At 36.2% G+C, this 16,874-nt stretch overlaps 1 protein-coding gene across 4 annotated transcripts in view; it reads left to right on the top strand.

The window, feature by feature from the left end:
* LOC139138051 (cytochrome P450 1A5-like) overlaps nt 1–16,874 on the top strand; it is a 57,917-nt gene that overhangs the window by 23,459 nt on the left and 17,584 nt on the right. For 2 of the 4 annotated variants that reach the window (XR_011553530.1, XM_070706275.1), the window contains exons 2-5: nt 8,208–8,394; nt 9,324–9,497; nt 13,382–13,466; nt 15,681–15,842. Coding sequence is in view for 3 of the 4 variants with exons in the window: in XM_070706275.1 (XP_070562376.1) it covers nt 8,229–8,394; nt 9,324–9,497; nt 13,382–13,466; nt 15,681–15,842 (587 nt within the window). In the remaining variant the exon portion in view is untranslated. Of the gene's footprint in view, nt 1–5,955; nt 6,087–8,207; nt 8,395–9,323; nt 9,498–13,381; nt 13,467–15,680; nt 15,843–16,874 lie in introns of all 4 variants that reach the window. The other 2 variants (XM_070706282.1, XM_070706293.1) reach the window with 2 other exon arrangements.

Raw genomic sequence — 16,874 nt, 5'->3', positions numbered from 1 at the left:
TTAAACGTCTATTATCCCTGACGCTGGTTGAAATATATGCTACTGACGGGTGTGGCTTTAGTACAGAGAGTATATCTCCTTGTAAATATATAAGACTTGGATAATATTTCGTTCTTGTAGTAAGGTCTTCATTCCAATAGTTAACATTAGCCTCCTTCAGTGTTTTCTGTCATATATTTTTGGTCGTTGGCAGTTCTATTAGATCATAGATAGATGGCACTGAGCAGATGGGAAGTACACTTCTTGCTTGAGTAAACTAGCTTTACTTCTTTTTGGATTTCAATGGTACCTGTCTGTAGAGAAGTTCGAACTCGATAGAATCCTTGTTGTGATAGATGTTATACAGGATTGTTAGAATCTTCAAATGGAATTTTGCAGTCACAGGGAGTGTACTCACTAGCAAATATGGAACAGGGTCCGGGACTCTTGTTGGTAGAGATAACAGTTCTTACATGATAGTCTTCCTGTAAAATTCCTACAATTTATTAACATCAGTTGAACTAAGAGTTAAAAACTCAAGACCATGTAACAGAACAGGAACAACAAAGATGTCCAGCATATGAATCGAAGCTATCGGTGTTAAACCACTTTTTCCATGCATTCTAGATCCAATAAATGAGTAAAGGGTTCGCCTGGCTCTTCTAATATTTTCATCAATGATTGGTTTGGCCGAAGTAAGTCTGTTGTCTCTGATAATCCCGAGATGTTTAACTTGTTTGGGTGAGGAATACCTGTATTTGAGATAACGAAGTCAGATACTTTCTTATCATAAGTGAGAATCGCACTCTTTTCAGGTTGGATTTGGTATCTATCATTTTGACTATGGAATTCGTTGATGAAAAACATTGTTTGTAGCCGGTCTTCGCTATTGGTAATAAGACTAACATCGGTTGGACAAGAACAGTTAATTCTTCCTATTTGGGGGCCAAGGTTGTTTTTTTAAGTAAATCCAAAAGGTCATTGATGTATAGTTTAAAGAGATCCATTATTACTACATGTCCAGAATTATGTAACTCGATAAATTAGCATATATGCAGAAGACTCAACACGGCTGCCTCTGTGGTCACCCTTTGGGCACCAAAGCCTAAGTTGCGCACCCATTGAAAACCCTATTGGAACACTGATAGGCATATATAGACCAATGACTAAACTGAAATTTTTAAAGATTAATAACAACATCGGAATGACACAATTCTACAAACTTTGAACACTACTCTGTTCACAGTGACATTTTTTGAAGAATTATATTTTATATTCAAAAACAAAAAACAAAATATTTGAAAACGACGCCTGATATTTCTTGGTACACGTGTCATTGTTGGTTGTCTTAGGGCGATTGATTTGATGACAAAGTCTAGAAATTCCGGGATTTGGTTTGTTGGGCTCGAATTGCCACTTCTAATAGAGCGCTCGATAAAGATTGTTCCGTCTTTTGGGGGTTTGTGTATTTTCGGTAGGAGATACTATCATAGTGTAAGTGTTATTCCAGTTATGGAAGTTAGGAAACTGTAGGTCGCCTCGTCACTAATTTTCTTGTTGCACATTTTTTCAATGATTTCATGTACCCTTTCCACCATGCGGTTAATGTCGCCAAGTAGTTAGTTTGCATTTTGCGGCTGTCGATTACTTTCTTTACTGAGATCTGTCATATTTGCAATTGCTATGCCTCTTCCTTTATGGAAGGGCTTAATTGTCATTTGTGTGTTTTGGATAGATATTTCAGAGCAGTCTTTTCTGCTAGAGTTATGTTGTTTCTGATGTGGGTTTCAAATTGGTTTCCGGTATCGATATTAGCTGCTCCGAGATGGTTTTACAATTTCGGATTTTCCCTTGTTAGTAGTGTCCAGCATGGACTTATCTCTGAACAGATATCTGATTGATTGTTAGGTTGTTTGGTTATCATGATATTGCACAATCTTATCATGCGAATAAAATTTGTTGATATCTCGGCGAGAATTTTTGTGTTCAGGCACTTCGAAGTGGGAATAAATGTCAAGCTTAATTCTTTAACTTCAACAATAGTTAAGGTTTGAATTGCAAGGTGTTTGATGAATCTGAGAATATTTCTCCGTTCTTGTTTTTGTTTAACCTTCCATTTGTTTCTATGTGCTTCCTGGTGTCTTTACATTTTTTGTTTCTAAACAACAAAACGTGACCAAAAACAAATGGGCAAAGATACTTCTCATAAAATTCACGGGAGCTGCAAAAAAAGTAAGGTACGCTATCTACCATGGGCAAAAGTCCTCTCTTCGTTCATGAAACCCGCAGGCTGACCAAACAGCTTCCTTCAATGCCAGCAAATCCTCCAAAAAGAGAACTACTGTTGCACAAAACTATGTGACTTTGATTGCCAACGACGAAAGAATTGTACAAGGGGATTTTGGCCGTGGCCATGAAATAGCACACTCTCATTCACTCATCAATTATTAACCAATTAACAAATTATTACTGTCTGTCACACCGCGACATAAAAGACAGATAATCCAACAATTGAAAAAAGGCTTATCTTATAAAGAAAGTAAAGAAACCAAAATCACAAAGATCCTTTTTTCGGGGACCAAGGTCACATAATCATGGTCAAAGCACTATCAATTCAACGGTTTCTAGTCATGTTTCCCGTTGTCACGAAGTCACATTTGTCTACTGATTGTATCGTATTACTATCAAACCGATGTGTTAAGTTGCCTTCATTTTCACTATACCGATTCAATTTTTCAGATAGAGGCTATTGTTAAATAACTAATAATTTATAATTATTTGTTACATGTTTTGTGCGCATTGGCTAAGATTTGTAACACCTATCTGTTATTTTGAGTTTATGGATCATCGTTACAAACTGTACATTACATCATTTTGTCACGTAAATGGGTTATTGCACTGAGCATAGTTAATTTCAAAATCGGCAATTTTGTAATTTGGGGTTGCCATTCTGGTTTGATGACTCCATCACAGTTATTTTGCACCATATATAGATATATGTTTTGACTGTTATTTGTTGTGTTTATTTCAGTTAAGGCAATAAAATATTGAAAACAGGCTTACTTAACAGTATTTTAACACTATGACACAATATAACAGCAAATATTTTGAATTTGGTCGATCATTTTGGCTTTATAACGTTATCATAATAATTCATTTGAGTCTATTTCATGCTTTTTTGTGGTTTTCGAAGTTTAAGTCAGTTTATTCATAAAAAATATTCAAAACTGCCTAAATTTACCGTATTTTTTAACATTTTAAAGCAATATAATGGCGGCCATTTTCAATTTAGGACGTCATCTAACCTTTCCGGTGGCCTAAATGTTTCAATAGATAGTTAATTTTCATCTAAATATATATGCGAACCTCGAACCTGTAGCGAACTTGGTACTTTTGTCATCGATGTAGCGTTATTTTTGCAAAGCCATCTGACTAATAATGTCGCAAACAATGCATTGTGTTTGCGAGGAGAAGAAGAAAATGTTCATACTTTGTGATACAAAATTATTAAAATGTCCAAAGTGACAGCTGCTGTCCCTTTCAAGGGGTAAAATCAGTTTTCCTGACGTTTGGCCCTGGAGACAAATTGTTGTCAATTACTTTTATAATGAACCTACTACTTTCATGGGCATTCTGCCTGATGGCATCAGTTATTTGTTACGTCTACATAAACTGCTAAGATTTTTAGCATGATTCCCCAAACACTGGAAATCGACACATTTAACAAAAACATATGCGAGTCGGTAATACTCTGACTTCACGGTACCCTTCAAAACATTCAAGTAACAGTCATTCGATTCCAATATTTTGTATGTTAAAAGCCTAACTCATATTTTTGACATGTCCCTGTACCAAATAAAATATATTTTATACAAAGCATTGCCTTTTGTAATGTGTCTAGGAAAATAATCGGTAGAATTTGAGATTATATTTTACTGTAATTTGCAACATAAAACTTTGGGGTATGGGGTAAGTTTTGGTCTCATTTCATGAAAACTATAGAAGATATTGCATATTGCTACATTAATTTAAGAAGGAGAAAATTAACTTTGTAATGATACCCCATTTGCCTCATTATGTTCAAAATAAGCTAAGCAGATGACTTACAAGAAGACAGGTTTAACAAAAACGAATGCGAGTCAGTAATACTGTGATTTTGCGGTACCCTTCAAAATATGACTGTTACAGCTACAGGATCCCAATATTTTTTCTGTCAAAAGTAAATAGACAATTTTCCAAATACGTTTTATCAAAATTATTTTATGGAAAAAAATTTAAAAGGTAAATTATAAAAATAGACAGTCATCAACAATCTATTTACCTTATGGAGAAAATGGCAATATGACTGTGTGTGCGCGCGTTTTAAAGTCTTCTTTTTAAGGCTGTGCATTTGTTCATTGCATAACAATAAAATACCCATTCACGATATACCAATGTAGCAAAACTTGCTATTTTAGTGACTAGAGACAATAATGCATTGTAAATACCCAATTTTAACATTTATTTTCTTCTTCAGCACATTGCAATTAGTAAATAACATCTATAAATCTGTTTGAATTGCTTCATTGGGAGGAAACAATCGGTATCGTATTTTCTTCCGGTTAAAAATACTGAATTACAAGAAAAATGGATTTAAAATTATCCAATTCTATGACGTCATTTTTTACTAAAACCTTATGCATTTTAGAAAAACCAGTATCTAAGCTTTCTAAAACTATAAGGTATATGGCAATTCAAGCCAGTTTACTTCATCAAGGAAAGAATGTTGTACCCCTACTCCTAGCTTTTGAACACCCCATACAGGTACACTCAATTCAAAATTGACTCCAGAGAAGTAGTGTATAGTTAAATATCTAATGTTAACACTTGTTTGCTTAATATGTCGGAATAAATAATTCAAACAGAAAAAGCTGTCAAAAGTTTGCTCAATAAAAAGTAAATCATAATTGTTACATGTTATTTTGTTTAAAAAAATTCAAAATTGTCAAAAAATTCATTTTAAAGTCGTCGTATTCTATATTGCTAAAGTTGGTGTTTGTCAAAAAAAGCAGTATCTGAGCTTTCAAAAAATGTAAGGTTTGTGCTATTTCATGCTAGTTTACTTAATTTAGGGGAGGATATAGTATCCCCTACCCTACACATTTTTTCGCCATTTTTGTGGTACATACAAATAAAAAACCAGTGCAGACAGGTAGTGCATCCCAAAATATCCAATGTTAACATCTTTTTTCTAGTTCAGCACATCCCACAGAACCAAAAAATACCCATGTAGTAGGTTTATGTGGAGAGGTGGGCGGGTGCACGGTGGGCCACTTCAGCCCACGGACTTTATTCTTTCCTATGCTGCGTAATTTGTTGAATTTAAACACTTGCAGGTCATGGATGGACGCAGTTGCCCACGTCAACGCATTTGTATAAATGATCTTCGCACATTAAGGTCATTCTGTAGATTAGATCAAGGGCACGCGCTGTTGTTATCAATTGCTATTCAGAGAATCTATAGAACTTCCCTTTCTGTGATTGTGATATCCTATTTCTGGTAAGGCTATTATTGTTTTTAAATCACGATGTAAGCTTTCCGGCGGTTTTGTACGTCAACTGTATGTAAATTATTGAACGCCTATACACTATCAATAAAGAACAACGGAATGCCCACGAAGATCAAGATATTGTGCTATAACTTTGTCTAACACTTACGCTTCACTCTGCCTTTTGCGCTTGTATACCAACACAATCAAAGGCAGCGATTGTACAGAAACGTGGATCTACACGATCACTCCACATTTTGTGGAGTGACCGTGATATGACCATTATGATGATTGTGAAACATTGAAACACCTTATTATTTGAAGATAACTCAGACTTATTATTCGACCATTACGTCATGATCAGATTCAGGAAAACGTACAGATTATTATCAACAAAAATTTGTTACAATATCCTTCAGAATACGTGAAAGTGCAGTGTCTTTCACAGAAATTAGTTGGCGCCAGGCAGTCGACGCTCCACACCAAGATGACCCCACTGCTGAAGCGAAGTGCAACACAGGTCTACAGATCTATGCATGAGATATACAAATTATACAAACACATCTCAACCGATTTATTGTAAGTTAGTACAATGATAACCTTTGTCATATATATACACGTCAATTTGTTTCACAATACAATTCAATATGGCTGCTTGGCGGCCATTTTGTTACGATTTTATCATGTCCGGAACCATAACTCAGACATGTATCAACCAATGTTATTTAAAGTTGGTACAAGGACATTGACTTATGTCATACATATGTACCTCGATTTGTTTAACGATATGATCCAATAGGGCGACATGGATACCATTTTATTACAATTTTTTCATGTCCTTAGCCATAACTTAGGCACGTCTCAGCTGATTTTGTTCAAAGTGGTACAAGGACTTTGACCTGTGTCATACATATGCATGTCGACTTGTTTTACGATAAGATTGCGTGTCGGCCATTTCGTTATGATTTTCCATGTCCCGAACCATAACTTAGACAAGTATCAACCAATTTTATTCAAAATTGGTACAAGGACATTGGCTATTGTCATACATATGTACGTCAATTTATTTAATGATATGATCAAATATGGCTGCATAGCGGCCATTTTGTTACATATTTTTTCATGTACAGAGCCATAACTCAGACATATTTCCACCAATATCATTTAAAGTTGGTACAAGGACATTGACCTACGTTATACATATGCACATCACTTTGTTTACGACATGTAGTAGTATCATGTCAATCATTAAATTTTCGTATTTAGGCTGATATGTCAAGAAATACTGCATCAGAATTCATGAAACTTGGTACAGATGTTAAGGTCGCATTGCTTTAACAGTGAATAAAGGCATTTATCAGTGTCATGGTAATTAATTTTTTAATTGAATATGTATAAAGAACTTTCCTAATTAGAGTGATATGTCCACAAATACTCGATCAAATTTGATGATACTTGGCATAGATGTTGTTCTCACTGACACTTAGCAGTATCGTTTAAATTAATTGCTAATTTGGATTTACATGATGAATTTTTGTTTTTAGGCTGAATGTCCAGAAGCACTGCATCGAACTTTATGAAATATGGTACCGATGATCTGTCAGTGTTACAATGGGATGTCGAAATGTTTGGCAACATCCTGTTGATTAATTACTAATTGACTCATTTAATGACCTTTTGTATTTTTATTATGGTGGCCTATATTGGTTTATTGTTTTCACCGTCATAGAACTCGGTTAGTTTCGGCCATTTAGCCCCATCTATATCGGATTATTTTTAATCACAGACCTAATTAATGTATAGGACTCTATTCTCTCTTAGGACTTGTAATTAAAGTATCCATTAACAATTGGGGACTGTGTCATCAACGATGACTTGTTTTATCTTAATAAGTTTGACTATGATATGTATTGGTAATAGAGCTTTATACCATCAACCCCTCATTGCAGCTTTGGTGTCTTTGTCTTATGTTAGCACTGGTTTTGTAACGATTTCTTTTCCTCCTTCGCCATGACACGTATTTGTCCTTTGGCAATGTTAAGTGAAGTTTTGTGACTGTGTTGCGTCTATTTTCTGACTAGTTTGATTGACTTATTCGCCAAAGCAAGCAAGGATAGTAATTGCGTCTATTATCTGATGAGTTTGTAATTCGCAAAGTAAGCAAGGGTACACTACTAATCTGTGGACGCTGTCACCAGACTATCATCGGATTAACTTTGACATAGTCAACAACGATCGCACCATGTACCAGCAAGGTCTTCTGTTACACCTTGATGGTGCGTTCGTTGTTTACTTTGTCAAAGTTAATCCGGTGATAATCTGGTGACAGAGGCCACAGATTAGTGATTTACCCTTGCTTGCATTGGCGCATTGGCGATCAAACTCTTCATAATAGATGCAGCATGGTGATAAAAGGTTTAGGCAAGATTGTCAAGGGCAGTGCAGAGGTAAGAACAAAACATCAAAGGTTGGTAGAATAAAACCTTTATTAGCAATACAACAAAAAACGTACCCATCCCTGGGGACGGATATGTAGGCGACCCCTATGTTTTTGCCCTGCAGGCTAGTCGATACATGGTACCTCTTTTATCAAAATCAATCTTTGTGTCGAAACAACCTTCACATGCGAATTCCACCGTCTGGCGCCCCCAGTGACGAGGGCAAGCTGAAGTGATGCAATTCTTCCATGCATTTTCACAGAGTATTGCATCAGCTGTCAGAATGGTTTATGCAACAATGGAAACGATCCAGATCTTTCTCAGCAGTCAAATCAATATTTTTATGGTCCTGGTAGCCTTCGTACTGATAGCTGCATTGTGGAGTATGCGTAGACCTGCTGGTCTTCCCCCAGGCCCAAGAGGTTTTCCGTTCATTGGAAACATATTCGGTAAGTTTAATCGTATTGTCTTGCATAACAAAATGCAACCGGTGCATGTAATTCATGTAAAGCAGAAGAAAGATAAGAACTCCCATAAAAAGTTCCTAGTTGAGTTGTAGAACTACAGAGGTCATGTATTGAAATGAACCTTTTCCTTTCATGTCTCAACTAGCAAAATACTAGACAACCCGTTATAATAAATGAGTTAGTGACTATGCAAAGGCATACGAGGTCATTAAAACTCTTGCATCGTCAACCAAGGTTTGACTAAACGTTCTGTCACTTAAACTAATTGCAACTACATTAGTGAGTAAAGATAGAAAAGAAATACGCATATTTTACTTGACACGTGCAAGTTTTCAAACTTTTTTGTGTCATATAATTATTAAACAACCTCCCTAGGTCTTTCATTCTAATTTAATGTTTACAACAGTACTATAGGTTATAGTATTGACTGATGCAGAATATTAATTATATTAGAAAATGTGATGGTCAATCACTAGATTTGATAAATTTTGTTGAGTCTGCTTTTGCATAAAGCCGAATTGTGTCCAGTGACAACTTGGATTATTCGTAATCCATTGACGGAGAGAAGCATAGAAACTCTGGTGGTAATACTGACATTTACAAATGATTTACCAGTATTGAAAGACATTGCAGATATCATAATCTTTCTACTAACAAAAAAGTCGATAGATTACAACAAGCCGTTCCACATCTACGAAGGATGTCATGTTCACCTTCTTATTTACGTTTCACTTAGCTTGTTCTATAAAGGTTTTGTTTAAGTTTTACCAATCATATGTTGATGTCCAATGTCCCTTTCATACGGACAACCGGTACGGCTGGAAACTTACCTAACTTCCGTCATCAAAATGAAATCGATGAAAAAGCCTGACGGAAAACAGTGTTAAATTCTGTCATCCATTTCGTTTCAGATATGAGCGGAAATCCTATGCTGACAATGTCGGACTTCGCTAAGACATACGGCGATATGTTTTCCCTGAAAATGGGATTGCAGAACGTCGTTGTGCTGAATAACGCCAAGGTTGTGCGAGAAGCACTCGTGAAAAAACAGGATGGTCTTTCTAAAAGACCCTGGGTATATAGCAGTAAGCTAAACAATTGTTCTGAAAAGGGTTAATCTCAATTTATATATAAATAAGCACTATAATTCTTGCCTTATAATTTGGCTGCTCGAATTATATGACACGAAGAGACAGAAATAACCGGAAAACACAACGTTTTACCGCTGCCGAAAACGTTTAATATAGCACCATCGGGATCGATTTGCCTTATAAGTCACCTTGAAAATCTTCGTCACACTGCAAGCTCCTTTGGAAAGTAGTGAGCTGGGAGATACTTAATTGCCAGTGAAGTACATATGATTAGTACGGATTGTAGATATGAAAACATCCTTACATATACACATGCAGTCTTTGGCTTAAAGGTAGTGACTCGGGTTCCCTTGTAAATTTTAGCGATTTTGTGATTATTTCATATTCTGAACCCCTGAAATATGATCTTTTTATTAGAGAAAACTGTGAGGTAACATTGTACTGGAAAATGTCTTAAATTTTAGTGAAAACACGGCCTTCTAACCACTGCGCGAGTTATTATTTTCTTTTTGTTTTAACGGTCCGGATTACTGTCAGCGTTATCGTTATACCTTGAGGAGATTATGTAAATTTTTACGCACCATGTTGCGCATGCGCGCACGTCTTCATAAGAGACGCTATCCAACATCATGAACATGGCTGATGACTGCCGGCAGTATAAGCAGTGTAGAAAACGCAAACGGGGGCCGAAGAAGCAAAATGGAAAGCTGATGGACGCGATGTTGTGTGTTGGCCGCTACAGCTAACACACAGCATCGTACACAGGGCTAGCGAGAGAGTTGCCGACATCGACGGTTATTTACGAAAAGGGCGGTGCAACCTGAATGGCTCACAGAGGATATTGTTCAGGCCATTCGACAGCGTGACAGATTAGCGAAAAGCTATTTTTTGGCTCCTAAATTGCCATTTCTTTCCTTTTTCAGTAATATGTAAAACGTTTATAGTAGTTGTTATTTCTTTATGGCAATAAATGAAAATGAAAATGAATAAAAGACTGGCATTTTTGGAAGCGATCGAGTAGCTGAGGTAGGCAGGGATACGACTTGGGCCCAAGAACGCTGAATTTCGACAGTAATTTGGCTTTTTACGTCAAGTCCCAAAATGGATTTGAAGTCACCGAACCTACGTACGGGTCTTTGCAGGGTTGTGGTGAGCGAGGCGATTAGCTGTAGCGGAACACATAGCATCGTACGCCGGGCTATAGATTACACTGCCGTCCAAAGAGAATCTATTTAATCTTCACTGGAAAATATGGTTCTATAACAGCAGCCCTATATCTTGGACTTAGTTTGTCCATGGATGTAGGAAGCATGGTTTGTCCAATTTGTCAATCCGACACTGTTATGTCGGTCTAGAGCACAGCAACGTACGCGAAACGTCGCTTCACGATCGTTGCCTGTCAATTTCTATCTGTGGTCAAGAGAGTGTCGCTGGGTGTCGCGATATGTCGCCGTTTCAATTTTACAATGAGTGAATCTGTCGAGTATCGCCTCAGTCGTTTATTTTAAGTCATGAAGAATCGCTTTTACGTGTAACTGAAGTTGATTTTGGTTTCATACCCGAGGCCATAACAGTACATGTCACAGTGGAAAGCGAAATAGCGCACGAAAACCCGGTCATTTTTTATGGTGAGCAAAAGGACTGCAGCAGATCACATGTGAAACCACAAAAACAAGTGCGACTTTCCCGCATTCCTTGAACTTCTCAAGTTCAGAACTACAGAATTTTTTAGAGCATCAAGAGTTGGTCGTCTCCTCTCCGAAAGCAAGCAAGCAAGCAAGTGACGTCTTGTACTATAGGCACAAAAATCGGCACTAAAATGAACTGGGCAACCATTTCACACTTGGTACGTGCATAAATTACGGGCTGTGAGACCGGAAGTCGAGCGCTTGCGAGAGAGAGCGAGCGCGCGTCGTCGGCAGAACGCAGACCTGTAAACCATTCCGGCTGTATGATTTTTTAAAACTTTTCTCGTCTTGTAACCAGACTCTAACCGTTACCAAACAGTGTACAGTTAATATAATTATAAGCTAGATACGTATTTGACAAACAGATTATGCCCTGAATTATCTCTCTAGTGTTATCGTGTAAATAGTACCCACCGCTTACGCTGACCAGCCTCACGTTTCTACGCACAACTTTCATCATTTTTAGGCGAACTAATGTTTAGGACTTGTCAGAAATTCTCTAACCTGATGCCCAATATTTAACCTAGACCCAGATCGAATAATTTTTTTTGAAACGCACAAAAATCCTCCGACTTTTTTCGGCGATTTTGTGTGAAAAATGGGACGTTTACACAAATCGTCGATTTTCTCAGTTCCGATTTTTGCTATGTATGCGCACCTTCAAATGAGTGTAAGTCGGCGACGCGTGGGCGGATTTCCCCGATTCTTCGCATGCTAACACTTCATGAATAGACCTGAAAAACCGTGTCTCAGATTTTTGATAAACCCCCCTGAAGTGACGATAACTTGACAAACGTGAACAAAAGCCGATAATTTATGCGAAAATCCGACAGTTCACACTTCGAAGGCTCACTGTGCAGAAACAAAAGCGAATTTCAAAAATCCAAAACACGGTTTTTCCCCCTGTATATCCAGCTGTCTAGTGCCGTTAACAGATCACTTAGGGGTGCTGCCAATTCTTACTTATACTCTTTTAAGTGAAAAATTCAAAATCACATGTTTTTGACTTAAACAAACATACCAATGCATGTTTTGACAACTAAACAAAATTTTTACCTTCTTCAAATATAGACCTATTAGAAAATGTACCACATGTTGGGTGTGAGACCCTGTTTTCTATGTGAAACTTTTGATTGAAAATATGTGTCAACCAAACTGAGTCACTACCTTAAAGGGACATAAGCTGTAACTTGTGACAAGTTTTTTCAGTATCCTGCTTCTGTATATTAACTACCGCGTCTGACCCTAATACGTTTGTCATGCTGAAATTTAGTGTATTCTTTTGTCAACTTAGCTTGTGTGTGTGTAGTGATCATTGTTTATTGTTTACATATGAATTCTAGTCCGGACTTGAATACAAGTTTCAACAATTATAATGTAGATTATACTTATATGGTTTGTGTTGATATGCTAAATTCTTGGCATTAAATTACAGTCTAGGGATTATAATGCAGAAAGTGTAGGGAAACCACAAAACAAAAGTTCTTAAAAAATAGCCAAAAGATACAGCTTATGGAGCTTTAGAGAAGATGGAATGTTCTTTATTATTGCCCAAACATCCCACATTATATTGGTGCCATACCTCTGACGTTATAGTTTTAATAATTATACAAAAGGGGAGGCGGTCGTTTTATAGTTTTAATAATTATACAAAAGGGGAGGCGGTCGTTTCATTATTAAAAAAATGACATCAACATCGCGATCGTTTAGGCATAAAACTCATCCAGCCTATCGTTTTTATGAATGATTGAACTTTTAAGGTAATATGCGCCTATAAAGTGAAAGACTTAAACTTTTGCTCAAACTCACCTGAATGAAACTTTCAATCATTCTCTTAAAAATCAACAATAAAAATCAGGGGTAACTGTGCAAAGCATGGAACTAGCAAAACAAATTACCTTACAATTCGCGATATTAAAATTCAAAATGGCCGCAATTCCTGTGGAAAAATAAAACTTTAGATTTTCGAAAAAATAAGAGATTGAACGTTTTTCTTTCGCCAAGAGCTTTAAAATGAGACCCCACAAGTGGTAGATCAGCAAAGAATTGTAGAAATTTGAGAGTACGACTATCAGTCCCCGAGGCGCGTTCTACCTTAACGCGTATTTGATCCAAAAACTTTTGACTACACCAAACGATAATGGGACGGATTAATGGTTACTGTTTTATCTCTGTGTATATATTGTATAGTAGACCTATTGACCGAAGGAGGACAAGATATTACATATGGTAAGAGGTGGAAGATTATGCGAAAATTTGGACACAAAGCCGTCAGGTAAACTCTATTTCAAGAAAATCACACTGCATAAAAACCCTATAATACTTACTGTATTAACATGGATTATTGCCAGTATTTTAGCTGAAGAGTGCATATACAGATGAATACAGTCAAGAATCCATTTTTTGTATTCAGCAAGCCTGTATTCATGTGGATTCATGTGAATGCAAGTGTATTATACTATAATACAGGCAACTCATTAATGTGAATTTATCTGAATTATTGGGTTTTCATGCAGTGTCAGGATATGTAAAATCGCCAGGTAAACCGTTACTTGTATGCAAATGTTTTTACTTTCAACAGTTGAAGTACTGTTCGTTATAGATTTAGTCATGAAAGAGTAAAGTTTGACCCCTTTTGGCTAGCGTGTGATTTCAACATTAACATTCTTTTAGTTAGAAATTTCTGAACTTTACGTTTTTCATCTAGTTTTGTATTTCATCAATAGTTTTTACTCAGTATTCGTCACATCATATATTTGCCACAGTTACCGAATAATATCTCCAGGCCTTTGTACTATGATGTGTCACTGTCATTGTGCAGAAAATTAAATCGGCGTGTCACTGAAAATACCATGACAGCTGTAACCTCCACAAATGTAATAATCTCCACAAATGTAATATCAACCACAATTTTAATAAAATGCACCCATAAATGTAATATCGCCCATAAATGTAACAAAAATCAACCATAAATGTAATAAAAACACCAACCACAAATGTAATAAATGGTAACCATAAATGTAATAACAAAATCACCCATAAATGTAATACTTGTCAACCATAAATGTAATAAATCTATTTTGTCGTTGCAATTGAGGAATTAGCCCTTAAATATTGATGTATGTAATAAGGAAAGCAACTCCACACATTATTCATTTCTTAATTGTTTGCGTTTAGTGTGTTTCGCATATTTGAAAGTGTATTTTACGTTTCCCAGTTTTGTGTACAGAACTGATTGGCCATGGCTAGACACAGCTGTAATCTGAACGTCATCTCTCATAAACTTTGTGTGGTATCACTGGTTGACAAGTTATTTTGACGCTTCCTTATTATGTAATTATCAGTGTCTAGAACTGCTGTTCCACTTCCATTATCTAACGGTTTGATCAGTACCTCGCCGTTTTCTGATAGCGTTCTCAAAGTATTCTATTCTGTGTTTCGGAAAGGAAACCTAGTTTCAGGAAAGTATGCAATAACATTACACTAGTCTTATTAAAGTTATTATTTACTCAGGGCATTGATAAACAAATGATCACATATGCAAATTCAAGTTTATTACATTTATGGTTGAGTTTTATTACATTTATGGTTAATTTGTTTATTACATTTGTGGTTGCGGGTTGTTACATTAATGGTTGACTATTTTATTACATTTGTGGTTGATTTTATTACAATTGTGGTTGATATTACATTTGTGGAGATTATTACATTTGTGGAGGTTACAACAGCAACGGCTTTATTCGTTCATTTTCTTTCATTATTCGTCTTGGTTTAAAGGGTAAAAGTTATACTTTTATAGTAGTTTGGAAAGAATGTTAGCATTGAGAATTTTATTGATTTTCAGGAAAGCTTTAAGGGTAATTAACCGATTGTACAAAGCGTTATAGAAATTTCAGTACCCCAATGGTAACACTAGTTTAATATCTAAATGGATGTTTTTGCGACTTGTGAAACACTGCTCTGTATGTATGAGGACTCGTCGAAGACTGTATTAATTTCTTAATTTATTCATTAAATGACCTACGGAAAAGTGTCGTACATGATAAAATTACAAACTAGCCTAAGTTGAGTTAATCAGAAAACTGTTATGCCACGTTATCATGGTATGTTTTAAATTTAACTTTTAACGAATAAGGTAAATTTCTAGGCTCCCCGTAAATTTTCCATTCATGCTTGAATAAAACTTGCTAACAGAATCATATATAACATCGTCAAGGTGGAAGCAAATTTTACGAATAAGGTTGAGATGAAAATCTGACGAATTTTGAAATCAATCATAATTGACATTATACCACATACTCGTGCTGTTTCGTTGTAAGCAAAAAGCAAAGACTGAATAATTTGTTTGCTACTTCAAGACTGCCATTGATTTCTGCGAATCATTCGTTGGTGGACGACGATTTCATTTCTCATGCGTAAGAACAAATTTCAGAAACAGGAATATCGTATTAAATGTATTTAATTAACTACAGTTTTTGTACTCTTTTAGGAATTTCGCCAGCGGATACCCACTGGAAAGAGCTGTAACAAAGGTGGCGTTTCCTAATCTAAAGAAAGCCATTATTGACAAGAATGGAGAACCGTTCAATCCAAGATCAATACTGAAGTTGTGTGTTTGTAATGTGCTGTCAAATATTTGCTTTGGTAACAAGTAAGTTCACTTGCCTACTCTAATCCATGAAAAAATGACCAAGTTAGCGTCGGATGTAGTCTCATAAAGTTGTTGTTTGAAAGCCAGCAGTTTGATATTTTGTCGTAAAATTCATGTAGCGAAAATTGCAAAACTCTTTGCATATCTATATCTTGCATATCTATCGTACTCGAAGTCATATACTTCATAGCAAGAAATAATTATCCAATTTGAATTTCAAACATAGGATTACAACCTACAATAAAAAATGTCAATTATGCATGTACGATAAAGTTTATACAATGATGCAGCCTCAATACACTATAAAATAACCCAATATCTAGGGTGGCTTAGCTCGTAGCCGATCTGAACGACTCTTAGAAACCTCAAAATTTCATGATCCATTTAAGCATGAACTGGATTCCAAATAACACGGGCGACATTATTCGAGTCATTTGTCCGTGAGAAAAAGAATCCTAGGTAAGTTTGCAAACTCTTTTATTGAAAGCTTGCACAAGATTTAGGACAGGCGAAAATAAGCCAACTTTTGTTACCATTTCATTTGCTTTGACATTTTATTGACCTAAAACTTTTGAACACATCAATTAACAATGCATATGAACCATCGAAAATCAATATGTTTCCGCGCTAACATCGACTGATTAACTAAGACATTTCCAAGGGACCCACGGGATTAAGACCAGGGTATGTTGGAGGCTCTGAATATACATTTGCACAGAATTTCAGCGCACACTAGATCGCGCCCTATACCGGCGTTTGAAATTGCAAGAAAAGTTATTGTGGTAATGGATAGGGTCACCACTCGGCCAATGGATGTCCTCGTCACGAATATAAGAATATAATATAAGTTTGCAAACGGACAGTATTTTCCAACGCTCGTCGCGGCACTAACGTCCATGTGCACACTTTGCAGTACCTTTCATTATTGACATTAAAAAGAAGGAGTAACAGAACTGAGTGTATTAATTTCGTTTGTGTATTCTCGACCGCGGGCCATCCGGGTACTTGCGGTTTTTTACGTCATTTTTGCAT

This window comes from Ptychodera flava, chromosome 1, assembly GCF_041260155.1.
Source record: "Ptychodera flava strain L36383 chromosome 1, AS_Pfla_20210202, whole genome shotgun sequence".
Classification (NCBI taxonomy): Eukaryota; Metazoa; Hemichordata; class Enteropneusta; family Ptychoderidae; genus Ptychodera; species Ptychodera flava.
Note: the sequence above shows the minus strand (reverse complement) of the source record. Positions and strands in the feature narration are given on the sequence as shown.